General features: G+C 42.3%; 1 protein-coding gene across 2 annotated transcripts in view; it reads left to right on the forward strand.

Annotated features, from left to right (window-relative positions):
- TENM4 (teneurin transmembrane protein 4) overlaps positions 1-26,023 on the forward strand; it is an 887,828-nt gene that overhangs the window by 676,847 nt on the left and 184,958 nt on the right. For both annotated transcript variants that reach the window (XM_049889686.1, XM_049889688.1), the window contains exons 14-15: positions 2,057-2,271; positions 4,187-4,397. In XM_049889686.1, the coding sequence (XP_049745643.1) occupies positions 2,057-2,271; positions 4,187-4,397 (426 nt within the window). The remainder of the gene's footprint in view (positions 1-2,056; positions 2,272-4,186; positions 4,398-26,023) is intronic.

Here is a 26,023-nt window from a genome sequence, read left to right on the forward strand (position 1 = left end):
AACTGTGTGAGGCTCTCCAGCACCATGCTGCAATGTGGGAGAAGTTTTCCATTATTTATTCTCAGACATAGGAGTTATTTGAATGCACGGGATCCTGAAATCCCATCAGCTCTGTCTCCCACCTACTCACAAAGGAAATGAGTTCTTGAAATTAGCAGCCTTGGGCCTATTTCTGTGTGATTCCTAGGAGTAAAAAGAGAGCTCATCCTTTTTTGTTTTATACTCCCTTGTAGTTCTGCCTCTTTAGCCGAATTAAAAGCTGAAGGATATACTATTTTCTACCTGGAATACAAAAGGATTGTGGTATTGAAAACCTGAAAATCAGATGAAGAGGAATATGAAAGTCATTCTCTCCCGTATTAGTGCTTTGTGAATTTGGCTTTTATCTTTGAACTTTCTGAGCCACACGGTGGAGGGGTGTGTGTGTGTGTCTATATTTTAAAAGTCTGGGGACACATTCCTTCCAAAAAGGAATTAAATGCAAACACTTTCCCATGCTAATGACAGAACACCAGAGGTACTTTTATTGTTAGCATGCATTTTAACTTTTTTTGTTGACATATTTTTAATTAAAATAACATTTAATGGTTGGAAGCTAAAAACCTGATGTTTCTGCCTGTCGTTTACAGGGGAATGATAACATATGAAGAAGTTTAGCATTTAAATTGAGTTTTATTAGTTAAAACAGTAAAATGTTTTATGAGTACAATACTGCCCTGCCAAGCTCCATTTCAGCATCAAATGTGCTTTGTAAGGAGTCTTACAGAGCTAGGAAAAAAGACATTTTAATTTCTTATTCCCCAAATGCTTTTTATAATAAGTTCCCACAAACGTGTTTTCTTTACAAATGAATCCTGGCTCTCTAGAGTGTCTCTTTGAACATCTTTAACAACACAGGAAACCTTGGAACCAGGATATCCAGGGGATACCTTTCTAATGACTTACAAGATGTAGTGTGTTGACTGGTTTTGGGTTTTTCCATGTCCTAAGGGTTAAAAAAAAAAAAAAAAAAATTTTTTTTTTTTTTTTTTTTAAGGGTGGTCTTTCTTGCATTCTGATAGTCTCCTGCCTCCCTCTCCCTCCCAGTTCCTGAGAAGGCTGATGTCTGGCAGGAAGTTAGGGTATATATTTTTTCATATATGAATGTACTGAATTAACTAAACAAAGGAAGCTTGATAAGTAGCCTTCCTTCCCTGCACTGGAACTGTCCCCAAAAAGCTGTCAGGTTCCTCAATAGTGACAAAAATGGACAAAAATCCTTACTCCTGACCTCCCTGCATGGATGCTGGGCACAAGGTTGCATTCCCACATGTGTCATAGATGTTTTGCTTAAACTTGAGAAATTCTCTCAACTTTATGGGTTTTACACACTTTAGCCCCCAAATTATATTCACCTCTCATCCAAATACAAAGAAGCATTTTTCAGAAATGTTTCCTCCTTTCAGAAATGACTTCTTCCTCCTTTTCCTCCTCTGCCTCAATCTCTACACCTGACCCCAAATCAAACCCCCATCCATATATCCTAGCCTCAGAATTTGACCTCTCATTTATATGTAAGCTAACAAGCTTTTAAAATACCCTATTTCACTCAAGTCACACTTCCCACTGCTGAGGGAATCATTCTGAGTTGCAAACCTAATAACAACACCTCGTTCTCTCTCTCTTTTCTGCTTTAGGATGCACTCCTTTGTTCATACGCACACACATACAGACACGATCACGGAGTTATTCTCATGTGACCACAAATGATTATTTTTTAGAATCAAAATATGTCTTAACAAGCTGTGGAGTTATGCAGTAAACAGATGGCCCTTGGGGAGGACCCATACTGCTTTGGAAGAATGCATATTTTTAGCAGAACAATTTGAGCATCGCTGGGGAAAAAAAATGTTCTGGACGTTCTTATTCCTCAACTGGGGAGAGGAAGCTGGCAGCAGAATGTTATAGAGAGGAGGGCATGGCTGACGAGAGTCTTGGTTGTGCAGATGCCCTGATTTCTTGTTTCATCTGTGGCTAACTGCGATGTTTTTGTCTTCCCTTCCCTGTGTCTTGGTAGGAAAGCCCAGTAGTTTCTTTCCAGAGGACAGTTTTATAGACTCCGGAGAAATCGACGTGGGAAGACGGGCTTCCCAGAAGATTCCTCCTGGCACTTTCTGGAGATCTCAGGTGTTCATAGACCATCCTGTGCATCTGAAATTCAATGTGTCTCTGGGAAAGGCAGCACTGGTTGGCATTTATGGCAGAAAAGGCCTCCCTCCTTCACATACACAGGTAACCAGAGCCCCGCATATCCTGCTGATCTCCAGGGGACTCAGATCTTAGCCCAAAGTCAGGAAGCTCTTCCCTCCTTAAATCTGGGTCTTTGAGACTGAAGAGAATTTCACATATTTCATAACCCATCCTGGAGCCCTGGTGGTGCAGGGGTTAAGGATTCAGCTGCTAATCAAAAGGTTGGCAGCTTGAATCCACCAGCAGATCCTTGGAAACCCTATGGGGCAGTTCTACTTGTCCTATAGGGTCACTATGAGTCAGAATCAACTCGATGGCAACGAGGTTGCTGTTTTGGTTTCACAGCCCATCCATCCATTTGCCCCCTCCCAGGTTTTGTATTTCAGATGAGTAGGGTTATATTCCTGGCAGGGGTGGGGGGAGCGGTTAAGAAGAGAAAAATCTAGGAAATCTTTCAGTAGCCTTCATCCTATCTCCCAGTCTCCTCATTTAAAATATTTATCCACAAAATGTGGTCTGGGGAAAGGGGGCGAGGGGACAAAAAAGCAAAAGCATGCGTTTTGAAATCGGACAGACCTGAGTTTGAATCCTGTTGTTATCAGCTATGTAACCTTGGGTCTATTCCTAATCCTCTCAGAGCAAGTTTCCTGTCTATAAAATGATGATAACAGCACCCACTTTGCCGGGCTATTGTGAAGAATAAAGAATAACGTGTTAAGCAGTAAGTGCAAGACCTGGCTCAGAATGGGCCAAACCAAAATCAAGCCCACCTCCGTCGAGTTGATTCCGACTCATAGCAGAATGGGGAGTCCCTAACGATGAATGTCACTTCCCCAGTCTGTTGTGTTCCTTCTCTCTTGCAGGGCTACACATTTACTCAGACACAGGCACATACACACGCACACCGGAAACACTCGAAAACTTGGGATGATTGACACATGACCAGTCCTGACTGGTGAAGACAGAGATCTGTGCAGGTTCCTCCCAGCCCTGGAGATGGAGTCACATAAACCAGCATCTGCCAGGCGTTCCCAGGCGAAATGCAGCCTTCTGAGGCCAACGGCTAGTTAAGATGTTTAGTTAAAAGCCGGATGGATACACTTGGAAAGGATGAAATCCCAGAAAAAATAGAGGGATTCTGGGTCCCTGAGGACTTCACAGAACTACCATGCTGGTCCTGGACTTCTTACCTTTAGACTTTTTATATGAGAGAGAGAATAAATATCTATATATTTTTCTAAGATAGAGAGAGAAAGAAGGGAGGAAAAAATTTACTCAATTGGCTTGCTACTAGACCCGTAGGACGTAACTACTACCTGTTGTTAAAACTTCGTGACTGACTTCTCTTGAGTCTCATGCGGGCGTCTCAGATCAGTTGGCAGTTGTATTTGACACAGCGTGTGTATTCTTTTGAGCTAATCCAGTTTAACCCACTGCCATTTAGTTCCCCTAGAAGTACCCCCTGAAACTGGAGCATTTGGAAAGGCTCATTGACAAAAGGAAGATGAATATAAATCAAATTTTCATTTCCACATGACTGATATTTAAAGCAGGTTCAGTGCTCCAGTCCCCATCCTAGACCCTCAGCATTTCCATCATGATTTGCATGGAGTTCACACAGTCATTAAGTGGCTGGGTTTCTAAGCATGTGCCTATCACTTAAAAAACATGGTTGTCCTGGTACAAACTCAGCCAAGTGAAGACTCACCACACATACAACAAAATTAAAACAGACTGAGACTAAAGAATAATCCACTAATGATGCTGCACCCACAAGAAAGTCAGGAGAAGATTTCTGTGGACAAAATGGGACCTTGGAAGGAGTTTGAATTGAGTCATCAGCCTCCATGTACTTTCTCTCTCTCTCTCTCATGCTTTTCCATGAGAAGTCTGAGGAAAGAGCCTGGTGTTATGGTAAAGCAGATCCACTGCTCATTTTGCTCTCTTTGTACTTCAGTTTGACTTTGTGGAGCTGCTGGATGGAAGGAGGCTCCTGACCCAGGAAGCACGGAGCCTGGAAGGACCCCCGCGCCAGTCTCGGGGAGTTGTTCCCCCCACTAGCCACGAGACCGGCTTCATCCAGTATTTGGATTCAGGAATCTGGCACCTGGCTTTTTACAATGATGGAAAGGAGTCTGAAGTGGTTTCCTTTCTCACCACTGCCATTGGTAAGGAAGCTCCACCACTCTATGGTTTGTGGGATGATGTCTCTTTTGGGTGGGAGGACTCTTGGAGATGGAGATTCTGGGAGTTGAAGCTGACAACCAGATGTTTCTTGCCGAGAGCTGTGGATGCCTCTGGCATGCGGGCATCCTGACTAGGCTTGCTGGACAAAGAACAGATGTAAGATGCAAGAAAATGAAGGTAGGGGCTGACAGGAGGGCCTGGAAGACCATTCTGGGCTGTCACCTGAGCCCAGGGCTGTTGCCCACTGCCTTTCTTGTGTTATTTGTGGCATGACTTGTGGACCAGCAGCTGCATTTAAAGACCAAGGGGGTGGAACTGATAACATGAGACAGGAATCCTACATGACCAGCCTCATGTAGGCAGTATCTCTCTTCTTGGCACTTCTTTACAACACTTATTTGTCTTTATAAGTCTAACTTGGTTCAGCTCACTGATTTGTTGTTTGTTTTTTGCCTTTTGGAGCCAACAACCCCTGGAAGATGAGAAAAGAAGATAAAGGCTTAGAGAGATAGTGAGAATAGCAGTGCAAAGGACTGGATGAACAATGTAATCAGTCAGATTAGGGTTTTCTTAAGGATAGAAATGTCCTAATCTCTGACAAGGATCCCTGGATGGTGCAAATGGTTAAGCACTGGACTATTGGCCAAAAGATTGGTGGTTCACAGTCACTCAGAGGTGCCTTGGAAGATAGTCCTGGCCATCTGCTTCTAAAAAGTCACAACCTTGAAAACCCTATGAGTACAGTTCTACTTTGCAGCACATGGGGCCACTATGAGTCAGAATCGACTTGATGGCAACTAACAACAACAACAATCTCTGACAGGAGTCCCTGGCTTATATAAGCAATTAATGTGCTCGGCTGCCAACCAAAAGGTTAGAGGTTTGAGTCCACTCAGAGGCACCTGGGAAGAAAGGCCTGGTCATCTACTTATTCAGCCATTAAAAATCCTATAGAGCACAGTTCTACTCTGACACACATGAGGTTGCCATGAGTTGGAACTGACTCAACAGGCACTGATTTTTTAATCTCAGACACATTTGTTTTAAATGAGCGCTTACCCACTTGACTGTCCCGTGTGGTGGAAGAGAACCTCACTATTCGTTCAGGTTGAGCCTACTGGCCACCTCAGAAGTCTGTGAGTCACTGGGTCGCCTGACACCCTGTTGGAAAGAATTGCTGTCCTTTACCAATGCATTCCATAGAATCTGTCTCCTCCTTCAGTCACCAGTGCGCTATAGGACATGGTGGTCTTAGCAGTTTAGGTCAGAAAACATTTTCTCTGCGTTTATATTGGAAGTACTGTGACACAGTGGTCTGAGGACCCCATCTTCCTCTATATGCTTGAAACCCACAGAAAAACAAAACTCCATGAAGCAGAACTTAGAAAAGCATTTCTAATAATGAAGAGTTACCAGAGCTCACCTGAAAACTTTTTGTCTTAATTCTTGGCTGGTAGTCTCTCTAACATGGAAAATGGAGTTTAATGAAAATCCCTCGAACTGGTCCTTGGTTTGGTTCTTCCTTTTAAACAGCAGCAGTCAATATCAGGCTGTTTTCTTCTTACTGGTAACTTTGCCCTTAGTGTTTAGGCAGAGAGTACCTTCCAGTTATAGGCAGGGGATGAGAGGTAAGCTTCTGCTGCAATATAGTACCCAATTGATAAAATAAAAAAGGTTTAGGCCACTAGGTAACTATCTGTGAAATAGGTATTGCCACTCTGTGCTTTCCTTGTTTTGGAAATGTCTGTCCTGACCACCAGGCTGTTGTTGTCTAGAGCGCAAGGACTTTGGTAAATTCCTCTCTGCCTCCCCAACACCAGCCCGGTACCCGGCACACAAGTCCCTCAGTTACTAAGGGAACAAGTGTGAGTGTGGCCCTTTCTCTGCTCAGGTCGCATTGCCAGGACTCAGCAGCCACAATCTTGCCAGTACCCTGGTCCCGGTTTCCACCCTGAAGGCTGCCTTTTGAGGTGTAATGGAAAGTATGCTCAGTTCTGAATCTCTGCCACTTGTGTTTTGATCTTATACAAATCTCTGAAGTTTTCCAGCTCTTTGTTTCTCAAGATTCTGGAATTTGAAGCTGCCGCTCGGTGGTTATGGGTGACATAGAGGCCAACAGGGCAGCCCGTTCCCTGTCACTGAGAGCCCAGTTCTGGTCCTCACCATCAATTAGGCTGTCATTTTGTGGGGTTTCCCGGGCTCCAGACCCTGTTCCCTTTCTTTTTCTGGGCATGGTGGCTTCAATGTAGAGACTTGATTATCAAGTCATTAGTGGTGCCTGCTTTGCAGCATCATGGCCTCATGGCCTGATTTCTCCCAGGCGTGGATCACAAAGAAGCATAGAGTGTCACGGTTAACATTACTAAGATTTTAAAAGTCAAGAGTTCTTTATTTTTAATAACGGAGAATAAATATGAAAAGATATTAGTACAACTCCCAAAGAAAGCTACTTTTAATTAGGAAATGAATCTTGGAGAAATAAAATGTGAGTAGTTAGGCACTTGTGCCAGCTTTAGGCTTGTCAGAGCTTGCTGACCTGTTTTGTCAGAACTGAGGAGCCAGTCTTGCTTCTCCCTCTGGGTCTTCTACTCTCACCTAAATGATGAAACCTGTCTTTACCCCCTCTTAATCCTATAATGTCTTTTAGAACAAACAGGCCATACGGTGTTTCACCTCATCAAAGATTCTGCTTCTAGGTATGGCTGGTGTCTGGTATCTGTCTCTCTCCCAACCCCACAGTGCCTTCCTATGGATTCCAAGACTCTTTTCCAGGAGTGGGTTACCCAGTAAACAAGGTAAGCACGGCCTTCCCTGTGAGGACTTACTGATCTGTAGTGAACAATTTCACATGGTTTTCACCACATTACCTTGCTTACGGGGTAATCCGTCTCTGTCAGGGATTGTAAATTTGAAAAGAGGCTTTGAGTCCGTAGGAAGGTGCTGTGAGGTTGGGAGAGAGACAGATGTCAGGCATATCTAGGGGCAGAATCTTTGATGAGATCAAAAAATGGGAAATTGTTGACACAGACTAGCAAGTATACACAAGTAAGGCCGTGCTTACCTTGCTTATTGGGTAATCCACCCCTGCACTGCTTTGTATTCCTTCCTGCCCTTACTGCCTCCTGTTAGCTCGGTAGCCAAGAACAGTCATGTCACCTCTCTGAGCTTCACTTTTCTTGTCTGAAAATGGAATAATAATAGTACTTCACAAATATGAAGTGCCTGGCACAGGTTTTGCAACACTGCAAAAACCACACAAAAAAAAAAAAAACCCGTTGCCATCAAGTCGATTCCGACTCATAGTGACTGCATAGGACAGAGTAGAACTGCCCCATAGGGTTTCCAAGGAACACCTGGTGGATTCAAACTGCTGAGCTTTTGGTTAGTAGCTGTAGCTCTCAACCACTATGCCACCAGGTTTTCCACTGGAACACCATAACCACAATTAAAAAAAAAAAAAAAAAAAAACACCAAACTGTTGCTGTCAAATCGATTCTGACTCACAGCGACCCTATAGCACAGAGTAGAACTGCCCCACAGGGCTTCCAAGGAGCACCTGATGAATCAAACTGCCCACCTTTTGGTTAGCAGCTGAATGCTTAACCACTGTGCCAACATTATTAGCACTCAATAAGCAGAAGCTGTTAATATTCTCTCCCATCCTCCTCCTTCTTCCACCCTTCTCTTGCTTCCTCTCTGACCTGCCTGTCTCCCTTCAAGCTACAGTGATTGTTTAGTGAATCTTTTTCTTTTTTTCCTTTAACAAAAAAACATCAGAACAATTCTGACGCTGCTATTAATCCGCCTCTCCCCAAGAGTCCCTGGCACTGAGTCTCAGCTGTCTGTGATCGTTACCTGTGAGCTCTGAGTTGTAATTTGTCTTGGCAGGTTAATTAAAAGTTTAGGTCTTGTTTTAGTGAAGTCATTATGGTCCCAATATACAATTGTAACTCTCGGGTTTGCTTAACACACAAATTGGAATATGACCCTCCCTTCGTCCCATGTTGAAATCCAGATCTATAATTTTAACAGATCCTAGATGTCAGAATCCAGAGTATTTATGTCTGTTTGTAATTAAGTAACAGGAGAAATAATTGTGTTTAATTTAACAAATGGCTATACTGTGTACCTTTTTGCTTTTCCCTCCATTTAATGCAATCCAGCTGATGATTTTAAATTAAATGAGTTTATCTTTTGCCTTGAAAAAAAAAGGTTAAAGCACTTCACAAACTGTATACACAAATATGTACACACAAAAACCTGATGTTGACAGAACTCCCTCTGAAGAAGATGCATTTACACACACACACACACACACACTGAAACCAGGAAAGTTTTAAAATAAAACATTGGAGCTATCTTCAGAAAGAACAGTCTTTCCTTTATATGTGGAGATCTAGAATTTGCACGGTAGGGGCCTAGAATTTACTGACCTCAGGTGTTGAAATGAAGTAGGAGGATGTACACCAATAGGTAAAATGCAGTCAACCTATTGTGATTTAGGAAGGACTTGGACATATGTTCATTAAGCCTGCAGTAACTCCATGAGTTGCCTATTGTTACTTTTATTATCACCCCTTCTCCACTACAGAGAGGAAATTGCAGAGATGCTAAGAGAAGAGCTTGGGTTTGAATTTGCATCTGTCTGACTCCAAAGATGGTGCCTCTTTATTCTCTAGCAATCTGCCTCCTTCGCAGGATAAACCCCCCTTTTTTGGTACTACACTAACTTCTGTTTTCCACTGATTCATTCATTCAGCAAATATTTAGAGAATACCTGTTGTGTTGGGGAACCATACTAAGCTCTTTTATCTATGTTGTTTAACGCTTACAAAAACCTTGGACAAAGATTTTGAATGACTTGTCCAAGGTCATACAGTTAGAAAGGGAGAGCAAGGATAGAAACTTGGTCTCCAAAGCCCATGTTCCACTATACCAAGGTGTCTCGCTATTTGTCATGGTTACTTCTAAATATTTTATTTCCATCTGTATTCTATGGAATAAACTACCCCCCCACCCCACACACACACACCTCTGCTGCCCCTTTAACTCTTCTCCAATTAGAAGTAACCATCTCACATCAACCCAGGAAGTTTTCTTGAGAAATCATTAAAAAGAACATAAAATCTCATAGCATAAAACTTTAAAAGTTAAAATACCTCAGTGTGCACTGTTTACAACCCAAGACCTGACAAGTCAGTGTTGGAGTGTTTGGGTCTCCAGATACCATCTTATCTTTCATTTTGGTTGACGCTAAAGCATAAGAGAACAGATCGGCTTGACATTGTGGCAATGTGAGCCAAGTCGGAAATAACAAGAGGTGTCTCACAGTGGATCTAGAAACCCAGAGAAAAGAAATGAGAATTGTTGTTAGAAAACATAGAGACTGGAATTTTTTTTTATGAGAAACATGGCCCCGGTCTTCGTGTTCTGAAGAGAAGAGTCATTTCATTCATGTCCATACAGCCTCTGTAAACAGACTGCTGTATGTCAAAGGGTTAGGGGCAGATTTAATTCCTTCCTCCTCCTTTCCTCCCTCCCTTCCCCGCTCCCTTCCTTCTTCTTTCCTTCCTTTTTTCCTTTATCCAACAAATATTGCATCTCCACCCTTTTCCAAACTGGGAATACAGAGAAGGCATGATATGGCTTATGGCAAAAGTAGCTTATGGTCCAGATTAAGGAAGATGAAACATTTATATAGTAAGTGCTTCTAATCCAAGGAAAAGTGCAAGAAAGGTCACCCCTGGAGGGTCAAAGTGCCATAGGGTTGGAGGAAGGAGAGGGCATGTCCAGTTGATTGGGTCAGGACGGTACGATGCATAGAATTTTTACATTTAAAGAAGGAAAATAGGAGGGGAGTGTTAAGGAAATCATTCCAGGTAGTGGGAACAGCATAAGCAAGAGGTACATAGGCAGAAAAGTAAGAGCTAGCTATGAAGATCCAGCAGTTCTGTTTGACACAGGATGCCCTGAAAGGGAAAAGTGAGTTGTCATGGAGAACCTTGAATGCCACCTTAAGGAAAAGGTTTATTCTGTGGGTATCAGGTACTACTGCGGGCTTTTGGGAAGCCCTAGTGGCGTAGTGGTTAAGAGCTATAGCTGTTAACCAAAAGGTCAGCGGTTCAAATCCACCAGGTGCTCCTTGGAAACCCTATGGGGCAGTTCTACTCTGTCATATACGAGTGGTTGTGAGTTGGAATCGACTCAACAGCAACGGGTTTGGCATGGTTTTGCTGTAGGCGTTTGAGCAAGGGAATAATATAATGAAAGCTTGTGGATTTATATTATTAGGCACAGAATAAGAGCCCATTCATTTATATAATCAGAGGAGGCTACTAGGATTGAACTTTGTGATTTCATGAGAAAAATTAAGGAAAGAGGAAAAGAGGGAGATAGGAAGGGCAGAAGGACTGGTGGTGGTTTTTATTTGCTTCTGCTGTGATCCATTTCTCTTCTTTCCTAGATATGCCTAGTTACTATCACATAGGGGCCCTGGTGGTGCAGTGGTTAAGAGCTTGGCTGCTAACCAAAAGGTTGGCAGTTTGAATCTACCAGCCTCTGCTTAGAAACCCTGTAGGGCAATTCTGCTCTCTCCTATAGGGTCAGCATGAGTTGGAATCGACTCAACGGCATCGGGTTTGATTTTTGGACTGTCACATAAGTTTCTGTCTTCCAAGGGTCATCAAAACTGGTTCCTTCATGATTTTTCAAAGACCACTAGACAGTGTTGTTTCTGTATTTGCCTTGCATTGATTGGGCAAGACTACTGTTCATTAGCTTCCCAGTCATTTGCAAGGATCTGGAGAGGAAGATCCTGATGTTATAGCCCGTAATTTGTATAAAAACCTGCACTACCTCAAAGAAGAAATTAAGAGAAGTAATTGTGGGGTGATGTTCTGTGAGAGTTGGAATCGACTCGACGGCACTGGGGTTTTTTGGATTCTGTTTTTAATAAGCCCCCCCACCACTGCTTCCCACACCCGCTTTCTCTGAATTCTACTATAAGATATAATACAGCAATGAGGGTCTCTCAGTAATAAATTAACCTTCTAGTAAATGACATTGGCAGCACTTCGTGAAATTTCTAATGGAAGAGCACCCTGTGAATTCAGCCCTCCCTGCTAAATAGCGGTGATTTATTCAGAGCAATCTGGTATAAGTAGAGTGAAACTGTAGGCTAAGGGAGAGCTCAGGTCAGCATGCTGGAGACAGATCATGGCCAAAAATCTGTTCAGTGGGGGAGAGGTAGGAACATCAGACTGCTGTATCTGTAGACTTGGAGACTAGGCCTGCCAGCTGCTGCCGCTGGTCACTGAAGACGTTAGAGCAGGGTTCTCACCAACGCTCCTATCCACTCTGCTGCTCCTGGGATCTATCCTTTACTGCTGAACCTTCTCACTTTTCTACCTACAACTTCAAGGACAGAAAAGATAGCTCGAAGACACCGTAGGGGCCAAGTAGTAAAAGCTAGTCTCTCTGTCGGGGTTAGAAATGTGTTTAGTGTGCAGATAACCAAAATTGTTACTGGAGTAGAATCTGAGTCGGGTTTTGATTTTCTCGTGGGTGCTCAGTCGAGGACATGCCTGTGCAGGGCTGGTCCAGCAGTTCAGGACCTGAGTCAGGGGCCAGGCTCTTTCTCCATTTCTGCTCTGCTGTCTTTGGGTTGGGGCTGTGTTCTCATCCTCACCGCCTCCCAGCCGTCAAATGGCTGCTGCACCTCCAGCACCCACGTCTGCATATCAGGCAGGAAAAAGAAAAGAGGAAAGCGAGATTTTTCCTAAAACATTGACTAGAGCCGTGTCACTTGGACACTCAGAGCTGTAAAGAAGCCTGAGGAAGCAAATATTTTTAGCTTGCCAGGTTGATACTCTAAACAAAATTAGGGTGTTCTCAAAAAGAGGGGAAATAATTGTAGGGGCAGCAACCAGCAGTGTCTGCCACAGGCTTTGTTGAGTCTGTTTGGCTCAACAAATACCCACTGAGAATCCCTTCACTATGTGCCAGACCCTGGACTAGGCATCTAGGCTGACGTGGTGTTTGCCCTTAAGGATCTCCTGGGCTAATGAGTTAGGGTAAGTTAAGCACAGAAAAAGGAGACGCAGTCCATGTAAATAAGTAGGTTAGAATGGTTTGGTCTACTCCCATACAGTACCCCAGGAACCAAGGAGTTATTTTATGAACCCTCAAAGCCTGCTGCATGCCACTTGAAGGAGTCAGTCTAAAGGGGTAGATACCAGGTTGGAGACAGACCCAGACACTACATCTGTCCTTTTGTTCTTCATTCATTCAACAAGTATTTACTAATTACCTTTTATAAACCATATCCTGAGCAGACATTCAGTATTCAGTGGTATAGAAAATTGCTATGCTACCTGCCCTCATGGAATTTTTAGACATATTTGAGATATTTTGAAACAGATTGTCAAGTTTAAATACCATCAACAAATGCATATGTAAATATACATTGTGATAAAGATTAGAAAAGAAAAGAAGATGGTGCTCTAGAGAAACAAACATGAGGCCTAATTCAGACGGCTGGTGGCAAGGATATGAATGTTGTTATTGTGTGCCGAGCCAACTCAGACTCACAGCGACCCTATATTACAGGTAGAACTGTCCCATAGGGTTTCCTAGGCTATAATCTTTACAGGAGCAGATCTCCAGGTCTGAGTTTCTCCCATGGAGCGACTGGTGGCCTGGAACCACTGACCTTTCAGTTAGCAGTCCAGCCCCTTAACCACTGAGCCACCAGGGCTCCCAAAGGATATGAATAAGAGTTTAGATAACAATTTGGACGTAGGATGCACCAAGCAGAGGGAAGAACATATTCAAAGGTCCTGAGATAGGCAGGAGCTTGAAACGTTCAAGATGGTCACATTATGGAGTGCGGGATCAAAGGGCAGTATCAGGCAAGGCTGCAGAGGTAGCCAGGAGCTAGACTGTGCAGGACTAGAGAGTGAGTTAATCCGATTTATATATTTAAAAGTTCATTCCAGCTATATAAGCTGGGAGATCAGTTTGGAGGATCCTGCTGCAGTCTAGGCAGGAGCTGATGCTGGGCTGGACTAGGAGAGAGGCATTGGAAATGGATATAAATGACAGATTTGAGCTGTATACTGGCACTTGAAGATAATTGATGTAGAAGTGATAAGCAAGCCCAAGGAAAGACACTAAAGCAGGAAGAGAAAATGAGGAATGGTCCATCTAAGGGGTGGGTGAAGACCTACAGCTGGCAAAGGAGACTGTAAAGGCCAGAGATGTAGGAGGGTGTGACTGGAAGAATGTGCTGGTGGGAAGTTCACTAGAAAAAGGCCAGACAGTTTAGGAGCCCTCCGTTTCGGCCTTCCAGCCATCTTCCTCCGCCCATGGCCAGAGCCTCCATTTCACATTTGGTTTATGTGTTTGCCATCTTGGGATATGTAATACCAGGAGCCTTCTCCATGTTTTTATTTACTTATTTATCACACTTTTTAAAGATGAGAAAATCAAGACTTTGAGAAGTCACATGAATTGCTCAGGGGTTACACAGCCACTAAGTGGCAGAACCAGGATCCTATTTATAACAATTCATTGGTTGAGCACTAATTCTCTGCCAGGTACTGTGCTAAGTGAATTATCACTTAGTTCTCAAACACCCTAGGTGTTAGATTATTGCTTATTTCCACAATATAGATGAAGAAATTGAGGCTCAGAGATCTAGCATGATCTCATAACTAGGAAATAGCAGAGGCAGGTTAACAACTCAAAGCTCATGCTCCTCAGAAAGGGTGATCCAAGAGAAGATTCAGGTCTCTGATGAGCAAAACTCTGATCAGCAAACCAATACAGCAGCAATAGTCTGTTTTTTTGGCATAATACCATTAAAGGATTTAAAATTTCTTAATATAGAAATATTATTAATTAAAATAAAGAGCTCATGCCCTTTCTCTTACATCCTAGTGACCAGGTCTAAATCAAAGTTTCTAGCGTGGGGATGTTCATGTGTGTCCATAGACACTCTCGAATCATAGAGTTAGGAGGGGTCTTAGAGATTATGGCCTCCACACCTCCTCTCGCAACATTCATGAAATACTAATTGAGGCCCCCAATGTGCAGGAGCAGCCCTGGTTGTGCAACAGTTAAGAGCTCACCTGCTAACCAAAAGGTTGGTGGTTTAAACCCACCCCGTGACTCCATGAGAGGAAGACCTGGTGATCTGCTCCCATAAAGATTATAGCCTAGAAAACCCTATGGGGCAGTTCTGCTCTGTCACATGGGGTCTGTATGAGTTGAAATCTACGGTACCCAGCAACAACAATGTGCAGGAATGTGCCTATCGTCAGCGGCTACATAAGCCTTGTCCACCTTGTTTAAAGAACACTCTGAGCTGTCATTCAGAAGGAACCCCTACCTGCAGAAGGAACCCCCACTCCTAACCACCATTCAAGTTGGAATTTCCAACAGAGGGTATATTATTAGTGATGATTTAATTTTTATAACTGTTGATTAAATTTTTATTTTCTGGTAACCCATTCCTCTATCAGTTGATGAAGGCAACTGTCCATCTCCATCTTGCCAGCTGGCTTTGCCAGTGTACAGTAGCTTTGAAAGACTCTCGCATTGTGAGATCTTCTTTCCTTCCCTTTATAGTACCACTGATAGTCGGACATGATTAAATGTACAGCCTCCTACTCTATAACACCCTCTCAGGAATAACCCAGTCGCAGTTAATGTGTGAGTTTCTGCTAGTAGTAGATAACTGGCAGTAGATAGTTGAGGTTTTCCAAGGCAGAAATATAGTCAGGGGGCTGAGCGGGGTCAGAAAGGCAGTGAGGTGTGAAGAAAGGGCAGAGGCTTTGGAGTCAAACATACCTGGGTTTGAATTCTGGCTGTACTGTTTATGAGCCCTGGGGCTCTGGATAAGTCTGAGCCTTACCTAACTCACATGTAAACTAAGGATAAAACTTTTTAGATGGTTTACCAATTATATGAAAGTGTATGATTCATGATAGGTACTCAGCATTGTTGTTTTTTTTTTTTTTTGTAATTGAGGTGAAATTCACATAAAATGGAAACCCTAGTGGTGTGGCAGTTAAGAGCTATGACTGTTAAGCAAAAGCTCGGCAGTTTGAATCCACCAGACACTCCTCGGAAACCCTATGGGGCGGTTCTACTCTCCGATAGGGTAGCTTTGAGTCAGAATTGACTCAACGGCAGCAGGTTTGGTGTTTTTTTTTTTTTTTTTTTTTCCTTCACATAAAATAAACTAACCATTTTTACAGGTAACAATTCAGGGGCATTTAGGACTTTCACAGTGTTGCACAGCCACCACCTCTGTCTGGTTCTAAAACGTTTTCATTGCCCCACAAGAAAATGCCTGTAAATGACCCCATTTCACCCATCTGTCAGTGGTGGCTGTGATGCTAAACGAGTTTCAGTGAAGCATTCAGACCAGACTAAGATGGACTGGAAAGAAAGGCCTGGCTATCTGCGTCCAAAAATCAGCCAATTTAAACCCTTTGTCCAATCTCCAATGGATCATGAGGATGGCACAAGACCAGACAGCATTTCATTCCATCATGCTTGGGGTCGCCATGAGTCAGCAGCTGACTTGATGGTAGCTACCACCGCCACCACCATATACAAGTATTAGATGTTTTATATAAACTCTTTAAAATTCTTACAATAGGTATATAAAGTAGGTGTTACTTTTCCCAAAGGAAAGTGAAGCTCAGAGTATTTAAATGACTAGGTAGAAGCTAAATACCCAATCAGTGGGAGCTTGAATTTGAACCCAAGTCTGTCTGGCTCAAACACCAACACTTTTCTCCCTGTGTTCTTTCACACTTATGTCTTTGTGTGAGAATGCCTGGTGTGTCTTGGGACTGGAGAGTCTAGAACACATGGAGCTACCACCAGAGAAAAGCCTGGAAAATGAGGTTAGGACCAGCCTGGGAAGGGCCTTGCAGGCCAGCTTGGAAGTGTGGGTTGGTTTTGAAGGCAAGGGGGAGCATGTGATTGTTTTTAAATAAAAATGTACCAATGAGTTGAACTTTGGATAGATGTCTTAGGAAGTGGTGTATAAAATGTGTTGATTTCTCAGACTGAAATAAGGAGACCAATTAGAAGACTGTTTTAGTAGCTAGGAGAATTAGATGAGAGAGGAGGGCTTGAATTGGGACACAGGCCACTGCTTTTATATGAAGGAGGGGATATGTTCCAGGAGATTTTCTTAGGCTGCATTCTCTAGAGAAGCAAAATCAGCGAAGCATGTATATGTGCATACACATACACACACACACACACACACACACACATACATACATATATGTATGTGGAGCTGGAGCCCTGGTGGCACAGTGAATTAAGAGCTCAGCTGTTAACCAAAAGGTCATCAGCTTGAATTCACCAGCTGCTCCTTGGAAACCTATGAGGCAGTCCTACTTTGTCCTGTAGGGTTACTATCAGTTGGAATCCACTCAACAGCAATGGGTTTTGTTTTATATATATATATGTCTGTGTGTAGCGAGAGAGAGAAAGAAATTACCTCAAGGAAACAGCTCAAGCAGCTGTAGAGGCTGGCAGGTCCCAAGCCCATGGGTCAGATATCAGGCTGGAGTCTTCTACTGACTTGCATAGCTGCAGGGGCTGACAAACCTAAGACTGGCTGGTCAGATGGCAGGCTGCTGGCTCAGGGGGCTGTGGAGGTTGACAAATCCCAAGACTGGCATGCAGTAGGACAGGCCACTGACTCAAGTCTCAAGAATTGGAGATCAGATGATGACGAGCCAGATGCAGGATCCAAAGTAAGCAAAAGCCAGCAAGTTTTGCCAGAACGTCCATATGTATTGGGTGTAGGCCACAGCCCTGAGGAAACTCCCTACAACTGATTGGCTGATCCCATCGTGGAGGTGATTACATTATATCACAAAATGGAGGATAACTACATCGTTATATAACTGCTAAACTACATCATTACATAACTGCCAATCCACTGGGAATCATGGCCCAGCCAAATTGACACACAACCTTAACCATCACAGATATTGTAGGCAGGTTTTCTTGACCACTTGCATTTTCCTGTAAGGAAGAAGCGGGAAGTTTTCATCTTGGAGATTAAATGGATGATATCATTAATTAAGTTAGGAAATAAGGAAATGGGTATCTTGGGGGAAGGAAGTAGTAAGATAAGGTCATTTCAGGGCTTTAAACAGGTTTGTTCTGGGTTGAACTCTTGCTGAGAATTTGCATTTCTAACAAGTTCCGAGATGATACTAATGCTGCTGGTTAGGGACCATTCTGAGAACCACTAGTTCAGCAGTGGTTCTCAAAATTTATCATACATAAGAATCACCTGGGGATATTGTTAGACTGTAGATTCTGATTCAGTATATCTGGGATGCAAATGCAAATTGTCAGCAGGGGTTTGAACCGGAATGAACTGGTTTGGAGCCCTGGTTCATATGAAATTTGAGCTTCTGATAGAATTTCCAAGTGGATACTAGTTGTTGGCAGTTGCCAGTCAGCAGTTAAATAAATAGATCTAGACTCAGAGGGACAGCTCTGAACTGGAGACACAATCCCAATGAGCTGTATCAGCCTGGGTGTGGGAGGGAAGATGGGATTCTAATATTCAGAGGGTAGACAGAGCAAGAGAACATAGAGATTAACCTTAGAGAAGAGTGAGGGAAATGATTAGAAAGAAGCTGCTGGAAATGGTCGTGGGCGTTCGTTGACAGTCTCAGTGGGAACATTTTCTACAGAGATGCAGGTGGAAGCAAGGTCAGCACAAGTTCAGGAATGAATGAGAGGTGTAGAGTAGAAACAATTCCTTCTAGACTGAGAAGGGAGGGAGACAGATGGGAGTAACCTGAGGAGGAGGCAGGTTCAGGGAAAGGTTTATATAAGGTAGGGGAGCCTTGGATGTGTTGTCAGTTGTGGAAAAGGAGCCAGGAGAGAAGATTGGAGGGCCAAGAGGGAAGGGAGATGATTGATGGAAGGAGGTGAGAGACAAGGGGATGGAGAGCAGAGGCAGACAGACTAGACCTAGGAAATAAGGAGACACACCTCTTCCAGTAAGACAGAGAGAGGGTCATGAAGATGAGAAAACATAAAGGTGAGTTTGAAAGTGGAGGAAGGTGGAATACAGGGTAGGATTCCTGCTGAACTAAGGGTCAGTAGTGTTTTCTAGAAATGGATTGCCTTGCTGAGTTAACCCTTTATGGGCTGAATTGTATGTCTTCCTTTCTATCTAAAGGCAGCCTTGCGGCAGCACTGAATCACACAATTGTGTAGTATAGAAATAGAGGCAGGGGATGTAACTTAGTGGCTAAAGAGTGTGGATCTAAAGTCACACTGCATGATTTGAATCTAGTCTCTACCACTTAGCACTGTAACCTTGGGCAAGATAGATAACTGATCAGTGCCTCAGTTTCCTTAACTGAAAAACAGCAATAATAACAACAGTACCCACTTCATAGGGTGATTATGGAGCTAAAATGAATTAATATTTGCAAAATACACAGAGCAGTGCCTGACACATAATATAGGTGCTCTGTGAGTGTTTGCTGATGTTATGAGTAGTAATAATTCCTAACCTTTTTGAGCGCTACGGCGCTTCAGGAACGTGTTAAGTGTTATACATGCATTATCTAACTTAAATTTTGTAACAGTCCCAGGGAAGCAGGAATAACTACAATTTCCTTTTTATAGATGAAGAAACATGGTTCAGAGAAATTAACAGACTTGTATATAGTCACGTGATGAATAAGGGCAGAGCTAGAATTTGAATCCAGGTCAGTCCAGTTCTAGGATCCTTGTTCTTTCTGTACTGGCTTCCATCCGTCAGCCCCTCCTGACTCAGTACCCCTTTACCACCACAGTGGGAAAACGTTTCAGGATCTGCCCTGAGGATGCTGCTTCTTGTCAGTCCCTGGCCTTTCTGTGTCGAAGCGTTTATACCAAAGGATTTCTGCTGGGGGAGAAGCCTCTTTTATTTTTACCATCAAGCACAGATTTGGTGATTGATAATTTAAGAGGGGTTTAGGCTGGTTTCTTGCTGCTTAAACAGAGCAGAGGACCTTCTGTTGAAACGGCAGGACTCTGAGTGTTACATGAAGGGCTATAAAAAATTGTAAGCCAGAAACCTCTGAACATCTGGTTTTAGTTTGAGTAGCTGCTTGTTCATGCCTCTGTCTGAGCAGTGCTCATGTTCTGGGCTGATAGAAGCTCAGTTTGTTTCATTCCTGGTTCATATTACATGTCAACCTGAGTTTTTATTTTCACTTGTGTCATAGGCCAAAAGGGTCCATGCAAGGGTGCAAGAGATGGTCTGTATATTTTGGAAAGTGAGAAAAAGTCCTATGCACAAAAGGAAGAGGACTAGTGTGGTATTTTTCACAGAGTTTGAGCTTTCTCTGTAAATGCAAGCTGTTCCTTGGAAAGCTTGGGTTTGGGAAATTATTTGCACCGCTATTATCCCTCTAAATGGTAGAGGAAGAAGGTGAAATCTGGTGAGCTTCTTCTAGATGCCAAATACTACACTAAGCAACATTTATTTACATTAACTCATTTTCCTTTTCAGTACTAACTTATGCAGTCAGAATTATTACCTCCATTTTCCAGATAAGGTGAACCAGGACTCAGGGAGTTGTGCCCAAGGTTACATAGAGCTAGGATTCAAATCCAGGCATAGCTGATTCCGTACTTATTTTTGCAAGCCTCCAGTACTTTTTGAGTACACTGTGCATTGTGCTGAGATCTGTCTTCTTTTTTTCCAATGAATGAAGAAAATACCTTTGATGACAATACTAAGTTGTAACAATATGGAAAACCAAAGATGAAAAAGATACTTAGCGTAATAAAGAATATTGATTTCTAGTCAAAAGCCAGTACAATGCTTCTTGGTCGAATATTAGAAGAATTCCCTTTAAAATAACTGATAAAATAAGGGTATATCTATTAGTTAACATTGTTTTAGAAGCTTTGGCCAATATAAGGCATAAAACAGAAACAAGAGGCTGAGACAAAATTATCATCATTTGTGAAGGATGTGTTTGTATTCCTAGAGAACACAAAAATATTAATTGAAAAACTGTTTTACTTAATAAGAATTTAGAACTTCTAACTGGAGTGCAAGATAGCTTTGCAAAAGTCAATAGATTTCCCATATATCTGTATTAAGCAGTTAGGAAATATAATGGAAAATGGCCCAGTCAAAAAATAAAAAATTAAAATTAAAATATTATCTTAATGAGAAGTATATGTGACCCGTGTGACAAAAACTGTGAAATTTTATTGAGAGCCGTAAAACAGGACATGAATAATTAGGAAATATAACATGTTCCTAGTTGGGGAGGTGAAACGCTCTAAAATATGTCAGTTTATGGGCTTAATGGAATGCCAAATAGAATCCTACAGGGAATGGAGGGGATTAGATTGAATGGTTTAAGATTTCATCTGGAATAATAAACAGATGAAAATATGGATGAAGTTTCAAAAAGAAGACTAATGAAAGGGTATTCCTCTTTAAACATATTAACGTATCATAAATCTGTAATAATTAAAAGAAATAGAAGTCAGCCAGATTAATGAAATAAAATTGCCTAGAAATGTTACCAGTTATTTGTAAAATTTTGAAGTTGGATAAAGAAGGAATCGAAAATTTGTGGAGAAGAGAAGGATTTGCCAGTAAGATTTTGGGGAAACTTGGAAAAGACTCTGCTTAAACTAGAGGCTGCATAGGGGCATGGAGAGGAGTGGATGTGGCTGATTAATACGGACGAGGTATTTGGCCTGCAGAATTGGCTCAGCATTTTTAAGTTGGATGATTTCCCATAAAACTATTTAGATTTATGACTTCCTTTAAACAATTAGAAGACCAAAATTCCTGCACGAACAAGCTCCTGCCCCCTTAAGTGGAACCCATACTCTGTAATTTGCCACAGTCCCCACCATGTCCCTTTCTCTTACCCTGGTCCTGCTTCGTCCCTGTAGCTTACCTGTCTGGCCCCTATAGGAATTTGAGCTTTCAACCCTGATTCATATCTCACCACACACCATACGTCAAAATAAATTCCAAGTGGATTAAGAAGTCAAACTAAACGGGGATAAAACCCAACATTTGCAACTCTTGGGCTGGGAGAAGGACTTTTAGTCTTAAAAATCATAGGAGAAATCATAAAGGAGAAGACCAAAACATGTTTATATAAAAATACAATATTTCCATGTGCCTTTTAAAACTTATCAAAATAAAAAGGAAATACTTGTAGTAAATATGGGAGACCAACGGTTAATGTCTATATTATAACCAAGCTCATATGCTGTGGAAAAAAATCACAAAGACTGATAGATAAATTGTTAAAGATCACATGTAGAAAAGCTTCCAAAAGTATATAGTATGCTGTAAACATACATGAAATATGTTTAACCCCACTAGTAATGAAAGAAATGCAAAATAAAGTAAGGGTGTATTATTTTTTTTACCTAGTAAGTTAGAACTCCCCAAAATTAATACATAATCCCAATGTGTTAACTGTACCAACATGCATTACTTGTTGCATCATAAATCAGTACAGTCCTTTGGGAAAGCAATTTGACAGTTTGTATTAAGCCATAAAAATGTTCAATTCTTAACTCCTAAGAGTCTTTCCTAAAGAAACAAACCAATATCAAACAGTCAACATTTACCCTAAAAGGTGAGACGGTAGAGAGAGGCAAGGAAGCTAGATTAATGGAAACAGAACAAACAGAACGAAAATAATGAGAATGCTGACACATTGTGAAAAATGTAACCAATGTTGTGGAAAATTTGTTTAAAAATTGTTAAATGGGAACCTAATTTGCTGTGTAAACCTTCACCTAAAACACAATCAACTATTTTTAAAAAAGAAATAACCAATACCTAGAAGAAGTTGCATGCTTATCACAGCATTGTTTACAACTGTGAAAATCTGGAAATAATCCGAATGTCTGATAATAAATCAAATAAGCCAGTTATGCAATAGCTACGTAATGAATATTATGCAGCCATTAAAAATGTCTAGGGAGAAATTGAACCATGGGAAAACGCTTATAATACAATGTTCAGTCCTAGAAGTAAGATACAAAAGTTATGTTTACAACACATCTATTAATGTAGTTTTCCTCATTCACCTAGTTTAGATGCAGAGTTTGAACTTGATTTTAAACCTTTCAACCCTGAGATGACTACTTTTTCCACCTGCCCACTTCCTTCCTGCTGTAGAAACTGAAGCATCTTTTACAGGGTGTTGGTCAGGAGCCAGTTTGTAAGGGTTGACCAGTGGGAGCGTGGTGCCATTCCAAACTGAGCCTAATGAATACGATGGTGCAAAGAGTCTTAAGTGATGGAGGGTGTGAAAGCAGAGACTTCTATCAGGCTTGTTAGAGCGGGGATTTTATAAAAAGTTTCCTCCTTCCCCATTTGGCACAAGTGATAAAACGGACAAATTTAGAGAACGAGAAAAAGACATAAGTTGGATAAAATTCTTCCTGCCAGTGTGCTTTCTTATGGACACACGTGATATGGACACATATGTGTTTCTTCAGCTCACTGGTATACACCTGTCTGTATATAAATGTTTTAAATGTTTTCATTTTTTTTTTTTCTTTTTAAGGAAGAATTGCATTAAGTTAAAACCATTAACCATGAAGGCATATATACTTTCTACACCTGCTTTGCTTGAGGTAAAAGAAAAGAACTGACCCCAAGTGGTCTCTTGATCCTGAATGCCTAGCGTTAGAGGATACCAGAGATGGCTTAGTGGGGATTCACTTTAAGAAAGAAAGCATTTGTAAAAGAATACCAGGATGTGAAAACCTGAGCCTGCTGTTCTGTTTCCTGTGCCTCTCACGCCCAAAACGGACAAGAATTTTCTGTATAGAAGAGCTTAGAATTTTCTATGCAGAAGAGAAGGATTAGTGCCATGACAGTAATAATCCCTTATGTTGTATAGAACTTTTAGTTTACTGAGCACAATGAAATACAGTTTTTTTCATTTTTATTTTGATGCACTCAACCCAGCGAGGTAGGATGATACTAGGATTGTTGTCCCTATTTTGTAGAAGCAGCAGCTGAGGGTCAGAAAATTTAAGGCTCTTTTATATACTAGCCCACAATCACACAGCAAGTATATGGGCACGCCTAGGTTTAAATCCAATTCTTTAGCTTGTTTGATGGATTAATTAGTTCATTTATTCTTAGAAGCATGCATTCATTCAATATATATTTCTTCCGTACCTTCTACATGCCATGCATCCTGTAACTGTAACTAAGAAGAATTCTAAGGGAGAAATGTGGGGTCTAGGGGGGCATTTAACAAAGGGCGCTAACCTAATTGTAGAGGACATCTGGACATCAGGTAAGGCTTATTGTGACACATGACATGCAAGCTGAGACCTCAGAACCAAATAGTATAGAACTGGGTGACTCTGGCAGGAGTTGGGAAGGGAAGAGGCTTTAAGAGAGATCCCTATGGCTATCCAAAGCCCTGGTGGCGTAGTGGTTAAGAGCTCAGCTGCTAACCAAAAGGTCAGCAGTTTGAATCCACCCGCTCCTCCTTGGAAACCCTGTGGGGCAGTTCTACCCTGTCTTACAGGGTTGTTACGAGTTGGAATTGACTTGATGGCAACAGGTTTGGTTTTTGTTTGTTCAAATTCCTGCACCACCACTTATTAGCTATATAGCCTTAGACAAATGTATCAAGGAGGACAAACTTGGAAATGGGAATAATAATAGGTGAGACTATTATAAGGGTTAAATAAATTAATGCATGTTAATCTGTAATAATAATGGCCATTGAGTATCTGTTTTAGTCATCTAGTGCTGCCTTAACAGAAACACCACAAGTGGATGGCTTTAACAAAGAGAAATTTAGTCTCTCACAGTCCAGTAGGCTAGAAGTCTGAATTCAGGGCACCGGCTCCAGGGGAAGGCTTTCTGTATTGGCTCTGGAGGAAGATCCTTGTCATCAGTCTTTCCTTGGTCTGGGAGCATCTCAGCGCAGGAGCCTCAGGTCCAAAGGATGTGCTCTGCTCCTGGCACTGCTTTCATGGTGGTATAAGGCCCCCCGTCTCTCTGTTAGGCTTCTGTCTTTTATATCTCAAAGAGATTGGCTTAAGGCACTATCTAATCTTGTATGTCTCATCAATATCACTGCCACTAATCCACCTCATTACATCAGAGTGACGGGATTTACAGCACACAGGGAAATCACATAAAGCGGTAGACAATCACACAATACTGGGACTCACGGCCCAGCTAAATTGACATATTTTGGGCGGACGCAATTCAATCCACGACAAGTAGACTCTGATTCATGCGGACCCCATGTGTGTCAGAGTACAGCTGTGCTGCGTAGGGTTTTCAGTGGCCGATCTTTCAGAAGTAGATCCCTAGGCCTTTCTTCTGAGGTACCTCTGAGTGGACAGGATCCTCCAGTCTTTCAGTTAGCGGCCAAACACACTAACCGTTTGCACCGCCCAGCGACTGCTAAGTGTGTAATAGATGTTACCATTATCGTTATTCCAAATTTCTCTGTCATATTTATGGTGTTTTCACAGAAGTCATCAGATCACCCAAATTTCGATTTTGCCTTTTGTTCCTGAGTCTACTAATTCTGATAAGAAGCAAATCAATTTAAAAATGTATGTAGTGGTCGTACTTTTTTTTTTTTTAAGCAAAACTTCGTTCTGCTCCCCTGGGCAGGGCAAGTCTGGGCCCCTTGCCCCTCCAAGATTCTCACAGCCCAAGACGATGTATTTACACTGATAGCATTCAGACCAACAGTGGGGGATACTGTGTAGCGCAAGACGAATTGTCAAGGGACTTTTGAGAGGCCCAACCATGAGGGTCACTATAGGCCAGGGTGGACCAAGAAGGCATAAGGAGAATTTAGATAAGAAGGAAGGAGCTGAGGAGCTACAGGACAAAAACCCAGGGATGAGGAGGTGCTTGCAGTGTAGGGGCAACAGAGCTGGTTGAGCATAGGAGCTGGGTTCCCGTCCCAGCTCTGCAGCCTCCCAGCTGTGAGGCCTTGAGAATGTTCATTATCCTCCCTGAACCTCAGAAGGGTGAAATGAGGTAATGAAACGCACCCAGCACTCTGCCTGACACACAGTAGGCTCTCATATCTTGTGCTTTAATTTGTGTTCGTAATCTGAATCTCAGAGCAGAAGGTATATGGACGGATTAAGGGTCTGAATGAAGAAATTCTCTGCGGGGTGTTCGAGCCCCAAGTTCCAGACCTGTGGTTCTAGCCAGACTGGTTGTTTTTCTCAAAGACTGTTCAGAGAGGAGAGAGATTTACAACAGTGAGTGCTTAGATTTGCCTAAAATAAAGCTCCTTCAGGCCTCCATCTCAGACTGTGGGAAGTGTCTTTTGCCCTTAGCAACTGGCATTCCTCAGCTGACTGCCCTTCCCATCCTCGATCCCGCTGTTCCTCCCCATGTTCTATGTTCCAGCCCTGCTGCACTGCCTGCAATCTGAGAACCTCTGCTTTTGAACGTGTTACTCTTTCTTTCTGAATACTCCCATGTGCCCTTCTCTGCTCGGAGAATACCTGTCCAGCCCCAAGGCTGAGCGACACGGTCTCCTTTTCAGTAAGCCTT

The sequence above is a fragment of the Elephas maximus genome, chromosome 7 (assembly GCF_024166365.1).
Source record: "Elephas maximus indicus isolate mEleMax1 chromosome 7, mEleMax1 primary haplotype, whole genome shotgun sequence".
Classification (NCBI taxonomy): Eukaryota; Metazoa; Chordata; class Mammalia; order Proboscidea; family Elephantidae; genus Elephas; species Elephas maximus.